At 39.8% G+C, this 21878-nt stretch overlaps 1 protein-coding gene across 7 annotated transcripts in view; it reads right to left on the bottom strand.

Annotated features, from left to right (window-relative positions):
• The window catches only part of ENOX1 (ecto-NOX disulfide-thiol exchanger 1), a 356085-nt gene that overhangs the window by 75902 nt on the left and 258305 nt on the right, over positions 1-21878 (bottom strand). For all 7 annotated transcript variants that reach the window (XM_071448309.1, XM_071448308.1, XM_071448303.1 and 4 more), the window contains 2 exons: positions 15612-15845; positions 4817-5029 (listed from right to left, as the gene is read on the bottom strand). In XM_071448309.1, the coding sequence (XP_071304410.1) occupies positions 4817-5029; positions 15612-15845 (447 nt within the window). The remainder of the gene's footprint in view (positions 1-4816; positions 5030-15611; positions 15846-21878) is intronic.

Genomic DNA, 21878 nt, shown 5'->3' with positions numbered 1-21878 from the left:
AAAACTGATGCCAATAGTTTTTAAGAGAGCTCAGAAAGTATTTTTGATATTTTTCTTACTTTTTTAACATTAAAAAAAATGCAGATTCTATCTCTGAAGGCATTGATAATGTTAAAACAGATTAAATCAAATCCAGGGAGATCAGAGAATGAAAATGAAGAAACATGAAAGGAGGAGAATTTTATTCAGTCTATTGAGAATGCTTTTCCCTTCAGAATTATTTAATTAATTTTTTTGTTTGTTTGTTTTTTGGATTGAGGTGTAATTCATGTCAGATACCTACCAGTTATTTGATAAAAATATTTGATGTAATCTAATATACCACTGGAGTCCTTTAGTAGAAAGGAAAGGAAAACTCAAGGTGACAATTGTTGGAGTACAAAAAAGGGGTACATGACACACAGCCTTCTCCCCAAACCTTTGATTCTTCATAAATGGAGAGGCCTACTAAATCAGCTCAAAATTGAATCTAGCTTCACTTCCTGTTTCACAAGTAAGGGCTGAAGATACTTAGCAACAGGCAAAGCAGGTAAACTGCATAATCTCATAGTCCACAGAATCATAGAATGGTTTGGCTTGGAGTGGATCTTAAAGATCATCTGTTTCCAACCCCCCTGCCATGGGCAGGGATACCTTCCACGAGATCAGGTTGCTCAAAGCTTCATCCAGCCTGGCTTGAACACTGCCAGGGATGGGGAATCCACAGCTTCTCTGGGCAATCTGTACCAGTGTCTCACCACTCTCACACTACGTTTCTTCCTAATACCTAATCTAAACTGGTCCCCTTTCAGTTCAAAGCCATTCCCCCTTGTTCATGTTCATGCTGGACATCAGGAAGAATTTTTTCACTGAAAGAGTGGTTAACCATTGGAACAGGCTGCCCAGGGTGAAGGTACCATCCCTGGAAGTGTTTAAGAAATGCCTGGACATGGCACTTGGTGCTATGGTTTAGTTGGCATGGTGGTGTTTATTCAAAGGCTGGACTCAAATGATCTTGGAGGTCTTTTCCAACCTTACTGATTCTATGATTACATATGAAGTAATCTAGCCAGGGGGCCCCATGATAAAAACCACCCTCCTCTCACTGTTCTCCCACAGGCACAAGAGACTGATTCATAGACTCTGATGGGGACCTGGTTTCAGAGTCCACTAAGTCCATTAGTTCTTCTGTAAAATGGGCCAAAATGACCAAATGTTGGCGTGTCATAATCTGATCAGTAACCAGCCATGGGGCACTTCATTACACCATGTGTATAACCTATGAACTTGTATACTGGGAAACTTCCGCCACCTTCTGTGTCTTACTCTTTAGATACCAAATTAATTTTTGAATATGGAAATATTATTCACCTGTAGGTAACTTTTTCAGTGTTGTTAAGGGAGACTGCATTAAACAGTCTGAAAACTCAGTAAGAGGTAGGCAAAGTTTACAGTGCATGGAGAAGAGAGTCAGAAGAGGAAATTGTGGCTTTGGTGCAGTCTAAAAAAACACCAACAGCCCAACAGGGATATCTCTAGGGCCTCCATTTTCCTTAAACATGGGGATCAACATCTCTAAACCTTACGCTGAACAGGTGGTTTGGGAGGAAACGAAACAGAGATGAATGGAAAATCCAGGGGCAGTGTCACATGTATCTAAGCTGTGGAAGTAAACAGATGTCAAACCACAAAGACAGACCTATCCTAAATCCTTGAAAACAATCCATACTTTAAGCACAAATTCAAATCTTAAAAAAACAAGTAATTTAATAAAAAGAAATAAGTGGACATTTTTCTCTCTTTATCCCTTAAATAACTGAAGAAGCACCATAACAAGGCTAAGAGTCCCTGTAGCACTTAAATCAGGTGCTATAAATTAGTAGTGTGACAACAGTAATACACTTTATTTCACAGATTATCCTGGCACAAGTACCTTGATGAGGTAATTAATTCACGTGCTGAGCAATTGACCCAAATTTTTAGGGGTAATCTGCTCAGTAATCACCTAAATACCTCCAGGCACAAATTTGTAGCAGGGATTTCAAAGCCTGTACTTCTTTATTAGTTAGGCCATAAGATGAAATGTTCTGGTCACAGTAATCCTCATTAATAAGAAAGTATTTTCTACTGAGACTCACGAAGACTGTGTGTGTGTATGTGTGTGAATGTGTGTGTTCCAGGTGAGTGCACTTGAAGCCAATTTTATTTCTTTTTCACTCTCCATAACATTCATTTGCTGGCACTTTTATCTAACTCCAAGTTCTTCCCTTATGCTCCACCCATCTGTATCAATGCTGTACACAGTTAGTGGGATTAATCTCCTCTGAAGAAGGCATGTGAAAAGTGGGACATCTGGTTCAGAGAAAGGCCCCCTGTGAATCCTCTATGGGCAGCAGAGAAAAAATGGCATATCCTAGGGATGATTCATCTCATTGGAAGAGCACCATGAGGTCAGTTTGATGACTCATTCCGTGGAGATTCTTATTTTTCTCTTCTGACTGCAAAGAAAGCCCAGAATGGTCAGCTCCAAGTTGACATCTGACCTAGTTCATGAGAGAGGACTGCCACATGATATTTTTAAAATATTGTAATATTTATGTCAAATGGCCACACAGCTGCAGCATTACACTAGCCTTTTGGATCCTTACTACAGAAAAGCAGAAGTGGGTTTCTGTCAGTCTGCAGAATTTAACAGGCCACACACACCTATTTTGGACATCTCGTATTTTCAAATTCTTCTTCATAAAGCAACTGAGATATTGTAGCCAATTATGCAGGACTGTGGAACAGCAATGGAAAAAGATGCATGAAAAACATTCCTCAAATCAGTTCAAATACAGATAAATTCAAATTTCCTTGAAAAAGGGAAGCTCATTTCAGAATCTCCATGCTTAGCAATCTTAGGCATATACATGTGTAAAGGAAAAACATTATCCATCTGTTCACAGCAAGTTTGCAAGGAATTTTAATAAGACATTAATGCTAATAATGGTTAATGTTCATGATGTTTATAAAATAAACAATGGGGAACATATGGAAAGCTTGTAAAACTTGTTCTTATAAAATCCACAGTGTAACAACTTTCCCTGAGGATGCTTTTTGCTGACCTTGTCCTCCTAGGCCAGATCTGTCAGAAACTTTCTTCTTCCAGACTCTGCTGTTACTGTGGCACTAGGAAACTCACATTTTGAAGCCAAAGCTATTTCTGTTTTTGTAAGTTCAGCATTCAGCACATTACAGAAGCAAAGCAGATAGCCAAAACTGCGTATTTCCACCTGAAACTACAGGGATCTCTACTTCCAAGTGACAGATGTTCTACAACAGTTGGTGACAAATGGGCTAATTTAGACTGATTTAACTAAAGTTCAGCCTGCTGACAATGGGGGACTTTTTTTAATGCAGCTGAAGAAGGCATTTCTGAATGCTAGAGCTGGCTGTCGCACACAAAACTAGAGAGGCCCCGGTGTGAACTGAACAGCACGCCATGCATGGTGCCTGCATCTCTGTGCCTCACACTGCCTTTTAGATGCTAAGACAGAAGACAACAATGCCTAGCAAATTACCAAGGGAATTAGCTGGTCTTTTAAATTTACTCTCTGAACATATGTCCCCAGAAATCAAATGTCTTTGGCCCAGAATCTTTGTTTCTAAGTTCTGGCATCTAAACTCTTACATTAGGATATATGCCCTGTGGTGAATTTGTCTTCTGAGATGATGAGCTCTCCATCACTTACGCAGGAAGCTTTAGTGGCTGCTCTGCTAAGCCAGACAAGTCCATCCAAGCTTATGCCTTCAACCCTAACTTTTAAAGGATGCCCACTGAGGGACCAGAAATAAATTGCACAAAAACTTTTAGGGCTTTTTTTTTTTTTTAATGTAAAGATTAGGGGTATGATTCAGAAATTACAATGTAACGACTTCACTGTCCTCCATCTGGTAAATTATCTTGGGTTTTGTTCTTAGCTGGCACATGAGGGCTGGCTCCAGGCTTTACCTTTCTGAGTATCATAATGCCTCTTCCTTGAGGAGCCACAAGTAGACACGTTAAAAACCACCAACAATTAAATCAGTTTTCTTTCTCCTTTTTTCCTTGCCTTTTCGTTTTGTTTTTTTTTTTCTCATATTCTCCTCTCCTCTCCTCTCATCTCCTCTCCTCCCTTTGAAGAAAACTTCTAGGCAAGTATCCTGATCATTGTTTTATGAAGGAACCTCATTAGGGTAAGTTCATTGATTGTATTTCTGTACTAAGGAAATAGCTGCCAGCACTAGATATTTAAGACAGTTTATCTGCACAATTAATACTGGCAGATCAGTCCTGATGCCAGCAGCAGTACAGCATACTTTTCTACTGTGGAGGTGGCCTTTATCTGTCAATATATCCCTGTAAGTTACTGGATTCTACTGCCTTTTACCTAAACACAGGCTAAAAATATTACCTAATTGTGCTCTATTCTGCAATTGACCTAGTTAACTAGCTGCCACACACAGGCTACATATCCCTTCTCTCAAAAAAAACCATGACCTTTTCTCAGAGCAGTGAGGCTTCTGTCTTGTCCATTCTTGAGGTGTTATGTCTACACAAGAGTAGACATTGTGAATAGAGCACGTCTTCATCTATTAATAAAAAAAAACTACTGAAACTTTGCTCACCTTGAATAATAAGTTCTTAGGAATGGTCCTTGATCCTCCAAACTGCCATAGAGTATGGAATAGGATGTGAAGTAGAGCATGACTGCATTGCAACTACTTACCCCCAAACAAACAAGCAAAATGATAAAACCACTACCACCACCACCACCATCACTACAACAACACTGACAAAAAGGGAGTTACTTACATTGAGTGAGGATCCCTGTTAAGGCATTTTTGAAACTCTCCTTGGCTTGCTCCATTTCTTGCTCGTGAGCTGCCTTCTCGTTCATGAGCCGGCGGACGTGGCTGTTGGCCGACTGCACCATGGAGTAGAACTGGTTGGCAGAGCGACGATTCACCTCGCCTCGCTCAATCCAGGTGAGCAGCACCGTGATGGCCTCGGAAAACTTGCTATCATCTAGAACAATCAAAGCACAGGTTTCAAATTGCAGGCATAAATATCCTGCTGAGAACACATTTTCTGCTCCATGTCACATTAAAATCACCATAAATCCTGCTTGCAGTATATCATTTTGGGCAACTTTTGTGTCCTTCGTTCCATCAGATGAAAGAAGCCAATACAGCTATGTGAAACTACATAAATCTTCAAGACTTGTCTTCTTCTCATTTTAATAGCTTTCTCACAACAAAAAGCAGCCTCCCCCCTTCCCTGTGGCCTGAGTCTTCACTTTTGCAATGTGTCCTTTAAGCCATTCAGCGATATGGAATGACCTTACAGCAGGAGTGAGGAGACCTCTGTGGTACTGGACTCACGGAGGAAATGAAATGTGTCTGTATTAATCTGCCCAGCCAAAAGCTCAGTCTTGGAGCTTGGGCTCAGCCATACTTCTGTCAACAGATTTCACTAACATCATGTTGTTAATTAAGGAACAATGTTGAGTCTGAACAATTCCTCCTCAAAACACTGATTAATTATAAGGAACTGCTTTGAACAGACAATGTGCCTGCATTTGTTTTGTATTATTTGTTTTGTACTATTTTATGTTTCACATTATATATTTTTTAAAGGATTTCAAATGAATCCAGGAAAACACCTAGATTACATCTTCATGTTTGCCATTCAGGTAATGAAAGTTGTTTTTCTCTGCAGAAAGATTGCCAAAACCGAAGGCTAGATTTTGCACACTCCCTCCCCAGGTAATCTTCTTTCCTCTGACAGTGCTCTCAGCTTCCTCAAAAGACTCTAAGCACAGCATCCATTACACTTCGAGCTTCATCAGGATTAAGAGGAAACATTTCTTTTTAAGTCCCATTTAGACTGAACTGCAAGAAAATATTATTACAACAGTGTCTTCCTGTGGAACCATTTTTATGCAATTTGATAGCATTTTTTCACCAGGATTTTATTCTATAAAGCTTCAATTTCCCAACAACTCATTTTAAACATCTCATCTAATGCTTTTTGGTTATATTTCTGTATATATATTTTAGATGGTATGCACACCTTTCCGTAGGAGAAGGTATATGGTCATGGCAGGAAGATGAGGTGTAGTCATAACCAACAGACACTTAAAACAAAAACTGGAAAATACTAAACCCAGCCAACTGTGTTACAGGATACAGAAACATGTGACACAGTTTGTAAGACTTTGCTTTCCATGTACAAAGAATAATGAAATACTAGTTGTTAAGTGATGATTCTGGCTTTTATTCTGAATCAATAATCACTTCCTTAAAAGGCAAGTAGCCTAAAATTACAGAGAGAACTAGTGACATGCTCTGTGCCCACAGCCTCTGAAGAAGAGATTTTTACATTGCCTGATATTTAACATCTTATTAACTGAAACATGCTTTCAGCTACAGCAATAAGATTTGCTCTCCACAGCTGAATAGTCATGTTCACCCAAGATCCCTCAAGAAAAAAGCGCAAAATAACACGTAACACATTCCCTGCGTACAATGGTGTATCTGCTGTAAAGCATTAATATGTGATTCATTAGCACCATTCATTAATTTCGCTGGGCAGGAAGATTCAGATGGGCATTCCTTCATTTCATATTGCTCCCTTGGATTATACTCCACTTCTGAGCTTTGCTGGGTACATATGCAGCAGGAATGCATTAAGTGGCTCAGATGAGCAAGGTTGGCTGAATATAGACCCCAAGAAATGCCAAATGCAAACAAGACTCATGCAAAGCCTCTTCACTGCAAGGAAACATGAGGATAAGGCTCTCCAAAGGACTTGGGCAAAATCTTCAGCCTGCTGAGTTGCTTGGGAACTGGATGTCAAAGACACAATACAGCCAAGAACTCATCCCTGAAACACAATGTTTATTATAGTTACACCAGTAAAGAAGAATAACCTGTAATGGTTTCTGGCAATGTTAGCATGTTTCCATGCATGAGGAAAATCAGCAGCACAGAAATATCCTCCCTTTTCCCTGTTTTAGTCTCTTCCCAGTACTCATTTATGTGTTGTTTTGCTGTAGAGCCTCTATGAAAAAAACCACCTTCCCCTCATTTTGTTTTTATCAGGCACAGTGGGTGTCTGTAAGGGATGTTCGTAAACATATCATCCTTCTGCCACATAGATTCTACCCATTTAAAAGGACATGCTGAAAACCTGTTTTCATCATACTGTACTTCCAGGGAGCTGCAGAGGTCTGTGGGACTGTTATAGTTAATTCACAGCTCTGCTCACAGAGCAGGAAAAAATCCTTTCATTGGTAAACATCAGCATCTTCATTGATTACATAATTAGAAGTTACATTCAAAAATGCTAGAGGGTAATATATGCACAACAGGAGCACATTAGTTAATAAAATCTTTTCTCTACTGTTTTAAAATTTATGTCACCTTAATTTCTAACTTTTATATTCCTGAGCTCACTCACTGGTATAAGGTAACTCACCATGAATCCATTTTTTACATCCAGAATACTTTCTTAGCAATGAGAGATTGCCTTAGAAAATCAGATTTTTATATGAGATTGTTCATTTCTTTTTTAGTTAGGAGATAAATAGTAGAAGAAATGCAGCAATGGAATCCAATTTAAACAGAGTGTGAACTGCCTTATGATTGCAGCCGTTTATTAAAAAAAACTAAAACAAAACTCCTAATTCTGTTCAAAATTATTCCCTCATGGTAGGATGCACATAATTATACACTGTTTAAAAACACACTCTTCAAATAAATTCCTTTATATAAGACATGTTCCCATATGTAATTGTTCTTTTAAAATAAGCATGTGGCAAATTATTTCTTACTCTTAGAGCTTTCTCCTCCTCCAAGTCACAGCATATTCTAAGCAAATAAGGTAGGTTTTATCAGTCCTGTTTTTGCTGTCTGTTTAATGGTGAGGTGAACTGTGCCCCAGAAGTGCCTGCTGCCCTCAAGCAGCTGCAAAGGGAGGCTGGGCTGGCCTGCTCCTGTGTCGACATCCCTGCAACAGGCACATGTTTGGTTGGAGTAATCCCAACATTCCACAAGGGCTGCTGCAAGCACCTGCATCCCTGCATGTCCCTGTAAAGGGCAGCTCTAACACAAGCTCTGACAACCTCGTGTCATTTGAAGATTATTACCCATCCATCCAGGATGGCTTCTGAGTCTCTGTCGATAGAGATTTCCAGGTGCTGCCAGACTCAATCACAGGGCACTAGAGATAAGGTATTTCAAATTCCTCTTATATCAACTACAGATATTTGACATTTAAATCCAAGCTCACAACTTAGATGAAATGAAATAAAAAGAAAAGAAAATGCATCCCTAGAGCTGCCCAGAAAATTGTTAACAGGAATATTTCTATGAAAAAAGCGAATAATTGTTGACAAATATTTTGCATTTTTATGCTTGTAATTTGACCACCTCTAAGCAACCCCAAGTGGAATAAACATTTAATTGAAAAAGCTGTGACAACAACTTTTACAGAATGGTATCCTGGGAAAAGGTGTTGGAAACAAGAGGTTTTACTTTCAGCTTATGGAGTTTCCCTGGTGTAACACAGGGTAGAATTCAACTCAGAGTAACCTCAAACGTGACTATTTATCTCTCTGTATTAAGCACCTCCATTGGGTGCTTTCACAACTTGGTTGATGGTGTCTAAGGTTTTAGCCATTAGAAAGGATATAGACTAATCCATCACTCTGAAGCCAGGCATTCAAACACTCTTATTTCTATAATTTTTACATGTATAGATATATTGCAAATATAGCTAATTTGGTATTTCTGTGTTTCAAGAGTGACATTGCGTGCTGGACTTCTAGCTACGACAAGATCAAACATTGGGCTACTGATTTAGCTCTTTTATTATCTTTTCAACCCTGGTCTTTCTCAGATGTTTGAAAAGTATCTGAGATATTTCACACAACACTTTGAGCCTCTCTAAATAACAACAAACCTTCTACACTGTCCTATGGGCTATGGTGTTGTCCAGAGTCACCATACACTGTCTCTTGTCCCAAATCTTGCTCCCATAAAGCAACCTCCCAGGCTTGCAAGGACATGCTGAAAAGACAGAGTTGGTCTTTACTCCAATGACTACACCTAGAAAGCTCCTGTGCTGTTTGCCTATGTTTTGGGAAGCATTAATGATCTCATTGTTCTTGGCCCCTCTGTAAGACGGGAAGGGGTGGGTACACCTTTATGGCAAGTTCTGCCCTGACCAGCAGAAACCCAATTAACAAGCACCCCCTGAAGGTGTTCTTGTGAGTACTGAGCATGACTGTGCTGCAGGGCAGGCAGAGAAAGGACAAGAGTGGTAGGAAATGTCTATCCTTTTTTGCCTCTGATTAACAGCCTGTCCTCTGTCAGCTGTAGCAGTGCCAGGGGAAGACGTGTTCTCTACCTCATCCCCACGCTTAGCACTGCCCCTTTGCTCATGGTTACACTGCCCTCAGTCTGCCTGGAGCTGCTCAGCTGCTCAGACTCCAGTTCCAGTTTGTCAAACTGGGCCCAGTTCAAACAGGAAGGTGGCACAGTTCAGTTCAGGATGGAAACTTCTTCATTACATAAAGCCGCAGCCAGGGGAGGATGTATGGCCACGGTTAGTCTTAATCTGACTTCTGACTTGATAATTTATCAAACTAAAACTATGATTTCTAAATTGCAAAGACTGAATTCAACACAAAAAAGAATAAACATTAGGAGGTGACTGCTGTGGGTGAACCAGGTCAGAGAAAAGGTTCGCTAACCTCTCTCATCAGCAGGCTCAGCCCAGCTCCCCTGTGCATCAGGAACAATTTTCTTCCCAGCACACACCACTTCTGGTGCCAAAATGACAACCTATTTTTCTCTTGGCTTAAGAGCTTCTTCTGAACAGAGTGCCTGCCAGTGACCTAGAAACACAACTCTTCAGTCTACTACCCTCACCTTCTTTTTTTCCTGCTCAAATCCCTTATATAATTGTGCCATGCATCACACACATCAGTCTAGTACTTTTGGGATTAATAACATTTTTAACCCAGTGGCATTGCATAACAAGTAAGAATCAAGACATACAAATTCTTACTGCCAAAGGGTTTTTTTAAGAATGATTAATATCCACCTTACTATTTCTTAAATAGCCTTAACTGCATACTATAACCAAGAAACTTTTCTAGTTATATAACAAATCTCTAACTGACACGAGATTTGATAAAAATACACTTATATGTTCACTAAAGGATATATTAAAAAGTAGTCTCTCCCCCCTATGTAATCAAACTCTTTCTTTCTTTCAAATTAAATCACACAAGATTCTTCCTGGGGTGGGTGTTTCATGTCAGACACAGAAATCCATTATCTTCTCCCGCTGATGCCATTATTTCCAATGAAAAGTAATTATGAGGGTATTGAGTTTCCTCCCTATTTCTCAAAATCACACCAAAAACTTTCAGATCAGCGAGCTGCCACTTCCCAGCTCTTAGTAATTAACTTGAATCATTTTGCAGTGTGGTACATTTAATCCCGTGGGTTTATATTAAAACCTCAAAATCTGAATTGATACAATACAGATGAGGTGAGGGAGGACGTTTTTGGTAATGCACTAAGCAGTGAGTGTACCTCCTGTATGCTTTGGGAGGGATGTGCCCAGGGAATTGGGTTACCAGGCTGCTGATAGCTGAACCCACCTTATGCTCTTGTGCCAGCAGACAAAAGTGCCCTCGCACCGTGCCTGCTCACAGCCCCTGTGCGAGGCTCCCGGAGCCAGATGTATTGTGCCACAGCAGATGTCAGCAGCATATGGAAGAAGGAAGGAGAAAATGATAATCTAAAACCAGGAAGGGTGAGGGAACAGATTTGATGCTAAAGCGTCGAAACATGTCTGTTTCAGGGCTCTGTCCTGATATACCACTAATAAAAAAAAAATTGTGTTAAAAGAAAGCCCAGAGTCTCAGCATTTAAACCTGGCATTCACTGGATTTGTTCATAGGATCTCACTTTGCCTCCCATCTGATGTAGCTCTGCACTGAATTTGAGCCTTTCTGGATGAGACTTGCCTCTCTGCATAACTGCACTGTCTCTCTAGTGCTCCATCAGTCTGGCTCCCAAGTGCAGGGTGATATTGAAAGCAGTGTATTTTTCTTCTCAGTGAAATATCCTGTCTCCCAAGCAATTAAATGTTGTTTATATTTCAAACCATGTGCAAGAGTTGAGATTGTCAGGCTTGATGTTACCTGAGTCTTGTGCATGGCACATCCCTCATTCTACTGTAACTGCCATCTATTTATTTAAATTTCCAATCTGTGCTCTCTTCAGGGGATAATACAGTGCCTGGCAAAGAAGCAGCTTCTCAATTTTTAAATTATATTTCTTAAAATGAAAAACTGTATGAATAACTTCCCTGTGCTCATAAAGAAACACTATATTAAAAAGGGAGGTAAATTCCAGGGTATTGTATTTAACTCTCAGATATTTATGTCTCCTTTGCTCAAAATATTTTAAAAACCAGATATTCAGATATAAAGAGATGCCTTTGTTAAGTGATAGAACTATTTAGCTACCCACAGCAAATCAGACATATGTAGCATTTTAAAGGATCTTATTTTCAAGAAGTGATTTCTGAAGATGATACCATTAGGTACAGATATGCTTGAATTAAGAAAACCATAATGTTTGAAATCCTGCTTTGAAACGCAAATGTCATAAGGACAGATTAAAATGTTTTGTTCCAATGCACCTGACAGAGCAGCATTCCACTTAAAAGGTTCAGCCTATCTACAGTTGTGTCTTGTTCTGGGCACCACATGACTTAACTGTTTATAACGCACTCAGGAAAACAGATGTCAGAGCATGCAAATTTGAACCTAAATATCTACCGACACATTCCACGGTGCAGTAATAACACATCTGATTTAACACTGAGGAATTAAAATCTCAAAGACACACACAAACGCTGCAATGAACCAGAAGAAGTGAAAGTCACTTTTTTCTAGTGTAATTGCTGAAGACACAATATTCTGCTGGTTTTGTCAAAACAAGAACTCAAGGTCTATTTTCAAAGGCTGTTGAAGGAGGTAAATAACATTTACACTTCATTGTAAATGACCTTGGATTCCCAGAGTTCACGTCTGTGAATTTATGGAGGTATTTTCTGTGAATTTATGGAGGATCTCATATTCTTCATATTACTCATCTTGTTGGAATGCTGGAGCTCATTTCATTTTGAAAATTAAGGCTCAGGCTAATGACATGAATGGTGCAGGAAAAAAATGTTCATACTGCCAACAAGGAGAGAGTTAAGAAGGACTTCATTTGCAGGAGTAATGAAGATCCTAATAAATAAAAAAAAAGGAAAAAAGCAAAAGGGAAAGGGAGATACACATAAACAAACACTGTTTGCTACACACTGAATTGCGAAGTGATGAAAAATTGCACTGGTCCATAGTTTCTTTAATTCCCGCAAAAATTAAGTGTTCAAACCAAGTTCTTTGCAGATATGAAGGGATTCAGGGTAGTCCACAGGGAATGGAGAGTATATTATAAATCCTCATGTATATGAGGCCTCAGATGCAGTGGATTCCCAGCCCCAGTCACCAGGCACTGGAGAACTGGTTCCTTTGTTCTGTGAAACTCCACACCAGTAGAGACTGCCTGGCTGAAAATTTACAATGAAATTCTGTTCCCAACTGGCAGAAAAGTTCCTCTGTACTCTCTCACCCACAGTCACTGCTGTACCAGGTAACTTCAGCACAACAGAGGAATGGGAATATGCTGACAACACTGGGGCAAGAGTTTCCAGCCAAGTCTGTTACACAAAACAATGATTTCTTAGTCTTATGCTGCAGTTTGTAGAAAGTGAAAAAAAATATTGTCACCTCTGTTACAGACTCAGTAAATATCTAGACCACATTAGGTGAGTGGCTGATAAGCCTACTTCATCTCTACTCCCCATAAGATTTCCTTGCTGTCAGGAATTTCCAAGGTTATTTTGACAACAAAAGTTGCTTGGATTCAGACCAAGCTATCTACATCTGTTTTGCAAAGCAGTATCTTGGGTTGAGATACGTTTAGTTATTTTGGCTTGCTTTTTAGCTGGTGTTGCTCTGTGAACTTCTGGAGGCACTGCAGGAGCTGAAACCTGCATGTTGGGCACCTGCAGCTCTGTCTCATGAGCTGGCAACAGAGCTCAGGAGTCTTTTGAAGTGGGCACCACAGCAAGGTCATGACCTTCCTTAAGAAAACAACTGCAGAGCATCTGCTGAAGAAACAATCTCTCAAGTTAAATCCTGACAATTGCAGACATATTGTGATCCTTCTTTACTTTAGGATGAATTCTCCAGGCTTTTGCAGCAGCACAAATGTGCTGATAATACAGAGACCTGAGATTTTAACTCCAAGTTTTACATATATCTGTGAGTGTGTGTGTATATGTGTATGTCTATGTGTGTATGTGTACATATATATACATTTTGCTACTTTCATCTGAAGTCCACATTTAAATTGTGAATGCGTGATGATGGCTGGACTCAATCTTAGAGGTCTTTTCCAACCTTAATGATTATATGAGTCTATTACATGAACTGGCCCTTGCTAGAGAATTTTCTTTTATGTTGCTTTACTTCTTTTTTTAGGATGTCACAAAAAGCTCATGTGGTGATTCCATGTTGCCCAAGGGAGCCTATAAATTTCAATGCCACTATTTTACAGATACTGGCTGTGATGCCATAGGAAAGGTAAAGCAGACCAGTGTAACTACTCAAGCCCATTCTGCTTTCTTTACTATCTAGAACAGGGCACAGCTCGTGCCCATTTACAAGAGAGGGATCTTTTCTGCATTCTCCACCCTTACCTATAAGTACAGATCCACGGCTGGTGTCTTTAATCTCACAACAATCACAGCAAGGCAACTGTTAATTAGCAGAACTTTTAAAATTGCAATATATTATTTTGTTGGATTTTAAGGATTTTCAACCAATAAAAAAATAAACTTACCTTAGTTTTTTTAATTTAAGTGATGTACATTGCTGAAAGTTTATTTCTGGAGAAACAGTTATGCACATAGTATTGGTATATATTGTGCTAAAAAATTTTCATATTAAACTTGAGCATATATGTCAAGTTCTGGTTAAATTTCCCTTAGGAGAACCAAAGAGTAGATTTGCTAGGAGTAGATTTTAATTAAGTATGGAAACTTCCCATAATGAAAAGAAAAATCCTTCTAAATATAGTCATCTTAAACATCTTGCAAAAACCCACATTCAGTTGCCCCAAGCAATGACTAACCATATGGAAGAAATTGTCCAGACGTCTTGCATTTTCTGGTTTAGTTCAGGAAACCTGTAGGCCTTACTACATAAAGAAAACTTTCCTACAAAAGATTAACTCCTAAAATATTCAACTAAAACCAGATGGATCTAAAACTGGACTGGAAGCTAGGTATGAATTAAAATTTCTTGTATTAGGGCCTCTTTTCTCCTGGTCTATAAACCCATCTGGGTCATTTCACCAATCTACCAGACAGATTGATGAATTATTTTATGGAGAAGTGCATCTGGTGGGGATGAGAATCAGCCAAACTAGTAACTGACTGAGGTAGTAGCAACAACTAACAGCAACCAATGCAGTACTCAGAGAGACAGCAGGGTGCATCTCTGCTCCACGCTCCAAGGATGAAACACTTTGCACTGTCCTTCTTCGGCTCCCCAAACATTCTTCATAGTTAGAACAGAGACCAGTGTGATGACAGCTAGATAGCCTAAGCCTAATCTCATTAATTCTGAAATAGTGGCAAGAATCACAGCTTCTTGTGACCTGGCACACAGTTAAGCAATGTGCTTGGCCATCATAGGGGAAAGAATGCCAAACACAGCTGCTAAACACTTGATGAAAATAAATACAACTCTAAGCAGTGTGAAGAGTTGTTTGCTAGATATTTCTTTTAAATTTTGTTACCATGAATAACTTTATTTCTTTGCTTCTTACTGTTTATGTTAGCTATTAAAATAAAATGAATCCTTGAAGTGCACCCTTGAAAAATATTAACTCAGTAAATGTACCTAGAAAAAAACAAACAAGGAAGCAAACACATACCAAAACATGACACTATGCTGCACAAGTAATTCTAACCCTAAAGAGGGAGTGAAAGAAGGGATGGTGCGTGTCAGAGATAAGTTATGTCAGCTCATGAGAGCAATTTGAATTCCAGGGACAGTCAAGTGCATGTGATGGAGTAACCTATATGTCGAGGATTAAAGTAATTTTAAGAATAAGGCCTTTCATGTGAAGAAGGATGCTTGCAACAGGTTTTCTTACTGTGAGAGTATTTCCAAGATATATGATGGCAGCAACTTAACAGAAAAAAACCCCCATCTGTAGCATTCTGAAGGCTGTGTTTTAGCTGTTAAAGCACAGGTAGATAGACAGATGTCATGCATTTCCAGCAGGAGGGTGAGTGCCATTGCCACTGGCATAGAAATGGCAAAGACAGCCATTTCGGTGGGGGAAAGCTAACAGGGCAAGTAATGAAACACATCAGAGTGAAACTGGCTTCACTGCTCTGGCCTCTGCATGGCTCCTGCTTTTAAGTAATAATAAACTGAGAAGTAGCAAATGCTGCTTACCTTTCAATTTTTCAGCCAGCAAAGCAGCTTCGTGTTCAGAATAATGCATTATTGCCGGAGGTGAAGGAGGGCGCAGTCTGTCTTCTTCCATTTTACGTCTGTGGCGTTCTTCTCTGGCCAGCATTCTTTGTTTGCATTCCCATTCATAAAAGTCATCTCTTGCCTGAGCAAAATCAACATGAAGGCGACCTGAATCCTTTTTGTCTGTGCTAGATCCTAATCTCATGCGGTAACCTGAAATCAACAAGTAGAACTAACTGTTGCAGGATTTATTTGCTCAAATTGCTCTTCATTTTTTCCCTCTTTTCAAGTGCAGCCAGGTAAAAATATAAATTAACAGATTCACACATATCTATGCAATATCTATCAATCACCATGTTTTCACAAGAAGATAAAAATCCATCCACTCATTTTTCTTCACCATTTCCTGCACCACCTATCACCATAGTAGATGAACTGAAAAGTCAACCCTAAGGTATGGAACCTACATTTCTGTTTAGAAATCTCTCAAAATATGTCATTTTTCCATATGATGCTTCCAACTTTTAAAAGCAGAGAAGTCAGATAAACAAAAACCAATTATTTAAAATAGATCTGTTTTTGTCTGAATGGGGAGTCCTTCTTCCACTGATCCCGCTGAGATCATGTTCAGTCTAGTGTTTTTCTCCACCCTGCCAAAGGAATTGGAAGTATGGGGAAAGGCTGAATTTTCTAAAATCCATGACTACAGGTCAATGTGGAAATTGTGCTACATAAACTCCTGTGCCACAAAGAAGATGGTTCCATAACTACAGTGAAGCTAGATCTCAAATTTTGAGACTTTTCAATTGCAACCATTATTTTCAAATTCCCCAGTGAAAATAATCTAGCAGCAAATATAAAACACCTACAAATTAATTGAGTTCATCATTCCTTAAAGTAATTTCTAAAGTAGGGACAGATTCATTAGGCATTTGCAAGACTCCTTTCAGGACAAATAATGAAACCTGTTGTGCCTTATCTTTAGGGATACTCTGCATATTCGTAATTTGGTCCATGTATCATATTCTAAAGTTAGCACACTGCAAAACTTTCAGTTAAGCGCTACACAGCAGTACTAAAGAGTCATGGTCTGAACTAAAACTGTTGACTACAGTCAGAGGTCCAAAAAAAATCATGCCAAAGCTATAAGAGGAGCTTTTTGTGGCTGTATTTGGGCACCTGTCTTTTTTCCAAGTTTTATTTCTAAGGCACAAATATGTACAGAGAGCAGTTTGTCTAACTTTTAAAATGCCATCTCTGAGAACGTGTGAGAAAATACTATGTAGAAGGCTTCAAACAGAGCCTTCAAATGTGGGTAAAATTAATCAGTCTACACAAGATAGCTCTAATTTCTCCATGCCAACATGCAACAGCCCAGCAGAGATTTCTCAAATGACAGGATGTTGCAGAGATGAATTCTGTGCTGAGTTGGCACACAGGAAGCTCTTCAGAAATGCACACTACTGCAACCACTGCATAATAACTCCAGGGAGAGGAAGCTTCTATTCAAAATGTCAGTAAAAATGGTGTTTGCTGCTTTTGATCTGCAATCCGAGAGAACATACTTTCCAGTCTTTTGGTTTGCCTGTGGTTTTAAGAGCTTTAGCACCTCACCACCACAATTAAAACTCAGTTCTGAGCTTCCTCTAGGAACAGCAAAGCTAAGAATTGTGTAGTAGATTAAGCACATCCTTGAAGAAATGTATATCTAGGCATACTTTGTTTTACTACTGGAAAAACATCCTGCTGTATGAATACAAGGGATTGTCTGTACTACAGCACACGTGAGACAATACCTTCAAAGACATTAAATATCCATATATGTAGTGATCCTTCAAATAAAAAATAATCCGGGAGCCTTTTGATTTGACGTTTTCCTTTCAAACACCTATGGAGTTCAGCTAAGGAGTCTGCAGGTCAGGAAAAGATATTACTTTCATTGTCCAGCAAGGAGTGAAAACCTAGATGAAAAACTTGAGCTAAGTGTTTCAGAGGTCCTTCAAAACCAGAAGGCATAAAAAACTGCCTTACCAAGGAATGGTTTTGGTAGTTTCCTGCCAGTGGAACCTATCAAATCTGATCTCCAAGATTCAGGAGCTTGGGGCGAAGTAAAACTGGATCTTGTAGGAGTGGCAAAGGAAGGGACAGTTTATTATTTTAAATTCCTCTTGGCTTTGCTTTCTCTAACTTAGAGAAGAAAACACCACTCTTTTACCCCAAAAGCTTTTTGTGGCCATATACGTAGCTCTAGTCCCAAGGCGTGGAAGGGAAGAGTTACAGATACAACCTATTCAGTGTGAAATAACAGAAGAAGAGCATGGGTGACCTTTCAGAACTGGGCTCTGAACTAATGAGGGTGTAATTATATGGTTTTATCCACAGAGGTGTAGGCACAAAGGAGTCAGCCAAAAGGGGTCACTGGTGCAGCTACCGTGATAACTGTGACAAATGTTAGCCCCCTGCTCCCCGCCAGTTTGGCATGCCAGCTGCATTCCTCACACACTGCTTGCTCTGTGCCAGAACAGCATTATCAGCAATGCAAAGGACACTGCCAAGGTGCCAGGTCTTGTGAACCTAAAATTAGATCTCCCAGCTGGGCTGCACTTTCCAGGAAGACTCAATCTCTCTTCCTCTCCCCCCGCTGTCTTTTGCCTCCATTGGCGGGAGCACAATATTTATGGGCAGAGACAGAAACACAGCACGGCGGGAGGCAAAACCCTTGTGGACTTCAAGGCCCCTCACATAAGCTGAATAAAGAGCTAATGAAAAGGACTGTGCATCTATAGGTTTTGTGTGCAAAGCTGAGTTGCATTAAAGTGGCCCTCACTTTTGAAGTAAATGGGAAAAAAAACCTGAACAGCGTACATTGCAGTAGCACTGGACAAATGGTTCCCTTTGGGAAACCATATTAACAGATTTTGGAAATTTACCATGAATCACGCTAAAAAAATGTGACTGCTCATTTAACTCTAAAGACTGAAGGTGGTCAGCCAGCCGTGATTTCCACCAGCACAGAAAGATAGAATAACCTAGCTAAGAAGGGACCTTAGAAATCACCTAGTCCAGAGCAGGGTTAGCTTCAAAGTCAGATCAGAATGGTCACAGTTTGGCATCTTTCCCTTAACAAGAACAACAAATGCCTTAAGGATGGTTTCTTGCACCTTCATATACTGGGACACTATAGGACCAATGACTTGGCCAGTGAAGAACAGACTCCTTGATGGTTTGATAACCAGAAAGACTCTGCATGCACAACTGGTAGGCTCTATTTTGTACATGAGATCCTCAGGCACCCACCTGTGCTGGAAATTTTGAGCCTCAAGGCAGCTGGGAGGCTTGGTTTTTTCAATATCATGTCTCCCTATTGATGTTTGAGGGTGTTTGAATGTATAAGAGAAACACCTGGCACTGCCTCCCCTTCATGCATGGGCAATGAATTTTTTTCCCCATTTCATTGCTCAGGGCTGCAGCTAGCATTAACTTTGTGCCTGGCTTGTCATTTTTAATTTCAGGTTTGCACACAGTGGAAGACGAAAAGGTTTTGGGAACTTGCCAAGATCCTCACTTTAAAGGAGCAGAAACAGGAAAAGTTAATGAAAGTGCCAAATAAAAATCAAACAGTATTTTCATATCACAGGTCTAGTGCAAACTCCATGGCTTGACTTACCTTTGAGTGTTGCTATACTGGACACCAGCCAATAGCTGAGGGCTAACTGGGGATCTAGATCAGAGTGTTAATGGTGATCAGAGAGAACTTAAAATGAAACAAGTAAATGGTACTGAAAGGAAACCCACGGGGGGAAATATCAGCACAAAAAAAATGCGCACATGGACTTTTGGGGTATAAACAGGTCTGTCTCCAGACACCTGTTTGTCCCATATATTCAACTCTGGGACCATCAATATTTGCAGGAGTTACCAAGTTTTCAGCCAAAAGAGTAAAGTACATACAGTTTTGAGAAAGAGCTTTCTCATGGACTGGTATGATGATTTTGGAAAGTCTTTTCCTTGGGGGATCAAAATACATCTTTAAAGGTTAAATGAAACCTAGACTTCCTCAAGTCGACATTCTTATCATAGTCTTCTACCCATCTTCCAGTCTCCCTTTTCATACACGTTTACTTGGGTGTACAAAGGGGAAAAAAAAAAACCCAGTGATTAAACTGCTTGATGGATTTTGTAATCACTTGCTCTATTCTGATGATAAGCATGGGATAAATGCAAAACTTGATGAGATTAGATGGGGTAGATAGATAAAACTGATTAGGTAGACAAAATTGTCATTATACCAGAAATATCAAAGGCATGACTTTCCCCTAATATAACACACATATTATATTTGTACATCTCTTTTGTCTCTTACAGGGAAAATAAAATGCCTCAAAAATATGCCTTGTTCCCCTATTTCAGAATATATTAAGTTTGAGAATGGAATAAAGACTGGTAAACCCCCCACTCTGGATTTCAGTACAAGAAAAACATGCCACTGCCTAGTGCCACCCTTCCCTGTGAGTGGTGGGGGACAGTCAGTGCTTCATGTGTCATCTGCACAGTTCAGCAGCCTTGGTAAAAAGAAGTGGAACTCGCCTACAGAGTGCTCCTGCATTTCTTTCTCATCCCTGTCAGTTGCACTGGTTCTTTCCCTTGTCTGGCTGGAGACAATAGCTACAACACTTTGGAAGAATGAAGAGCTGTGGAGGAAAAAATGGATGGGAAGGGAGGCTGTGGAGCAGACGTAAGAGGAAGCACAGGCAGCAGCGTGACTGTGACGGAAGGAAACAGAAGAAGGAATGATGCACCAGGAACTTGGAATGAAATTTGCAAAAAATTCAGAATGAGGAAGCATGAGGAAAGGAATCTTTCACCTCCATTTCTACTAATGTCCTGTCTTCTGAGTGAGCACTCTGGTGCTGCTGAGAAGCATGAAACTGAGCTAGAGGAACACTGCTTCTGGCCCAAGGTGGCAGCCCGTATATTTCTGAGCTTTTCTTTGCTCTCTTTTTTGCCACTATTTTCTTTATCACAATACAGTAATACCAGTTCAAACCGAATCTGGTGTGCCCCTCTTCTGTTCTGTTACTAGGGTCCCCTAAACAGAAGCTGGAAGCTGGTAAATGTGCTACTGCTTGTGATGCCTCTAATCTGCTGCAATGATCTAGAGCATTTTGGAAGTAACACAAATAAACAAATAAATGAGAAGCATGGAAATCAGGAAGAGAGGATGGGTGAGGAGGGGCTGAAAGAACTGAAGTGAAAATTAAATTAAAAAAAAAAAAAAGAAAGGAAGAAAAATCTGGAGTGGAATAAAGATCTGGCATAAGCCTGAAAATATAGCAGCATTTCAAAGAAATCTTTACATAGACCCCATAACATTCATGATTTTCTGTAGTTCTTCAAACAGCTAATTAAAGCAAGCAGCCAAGTTAGGAAAATAAACCTCAAACAACCTAAAAACCCTGAGGAAAACCTTTGAGAAACAAAGGAGTTTTTCCTGATGAAATATTTCAAAAGTTGAGACCTTTCCTTTTTCCTTTCCTTTCCTTTCCTTTCCTTTCCTTTCCTTTCCTTTCCTTTCCTTTCCTTTCCTTATTTCCTTTCTCTCTCTTTCTTTCTCTATTTCTCTTTCTCTCTTTCTTTCTCTTTCTTTCTATATAGTTGATGGTGATTTGAGAGACAGCTTGTTTCCAGCTGGGGGAGCTTCCCATGGACACCTACAGGATATTGAGGTTCTGTCCTTATTGCTAAACAGAAGATGGTCAGGGTGGGAGCTCAGAGAAGAGTCCTGGGTTGTTAACTCTCTCTCAGGCTCAAAAGGATGGTCCCAGTGGGTGCTTTGAGGTCACCTAACACAGAGTTTGTGTAAGTAAGCCGGTCTTTGTCAGCTTGTCTTAGCCAAGGAGCACTGCCTGGACGTTGTTTATTCAAGAATACATTGTATATGGGTTGAAAGTGTTACACTAAAATTGTCAGTGAAAACAGTGCTTTTGAGTCTCTCCAGGACCCAAAAATATGGATGAAACAGCCTGTGGAGTGCAGACAAATACATACAGTGCATGTGAGCCAACTTAGTAAGGTGAAAAAGGACTTGTTCAGCAAGTCAATCCTCAAATGATGGAAATTAACCTTAAGAGGACACTGACAGTCACAGAAGCCAAAAAAGCAGACTTGTTTTTCATCTTTTTTTTCTTAATTTTTTTCCCCAGTAAATTAGAGATTGGGGGAGGAGGGGATTGTTTCCTTGTTTTT

The sequence above is a fragment of the Agelaius tricolor genome, unplaced genomic scaffold (assembly GCF_023055355.1).
Source record: "Agelaius tricolor isolate 1412-34295 unplaced genomic scaffold, bAgeTri1.0.p SCAF_26, whole genome shotgun sequence".
Classification (NCBI taxonomy): Eukaryota; Metazoa; Chordata; class Aves; order Passeriformes; family Icteridae; genus Agelaius; species Agelaius tricolor.
The sequence above is the reverse complement of the archived record's forward strand: the minus strand, read 5'-3'. Positions and strand labels throughout refer to the sequence as shown.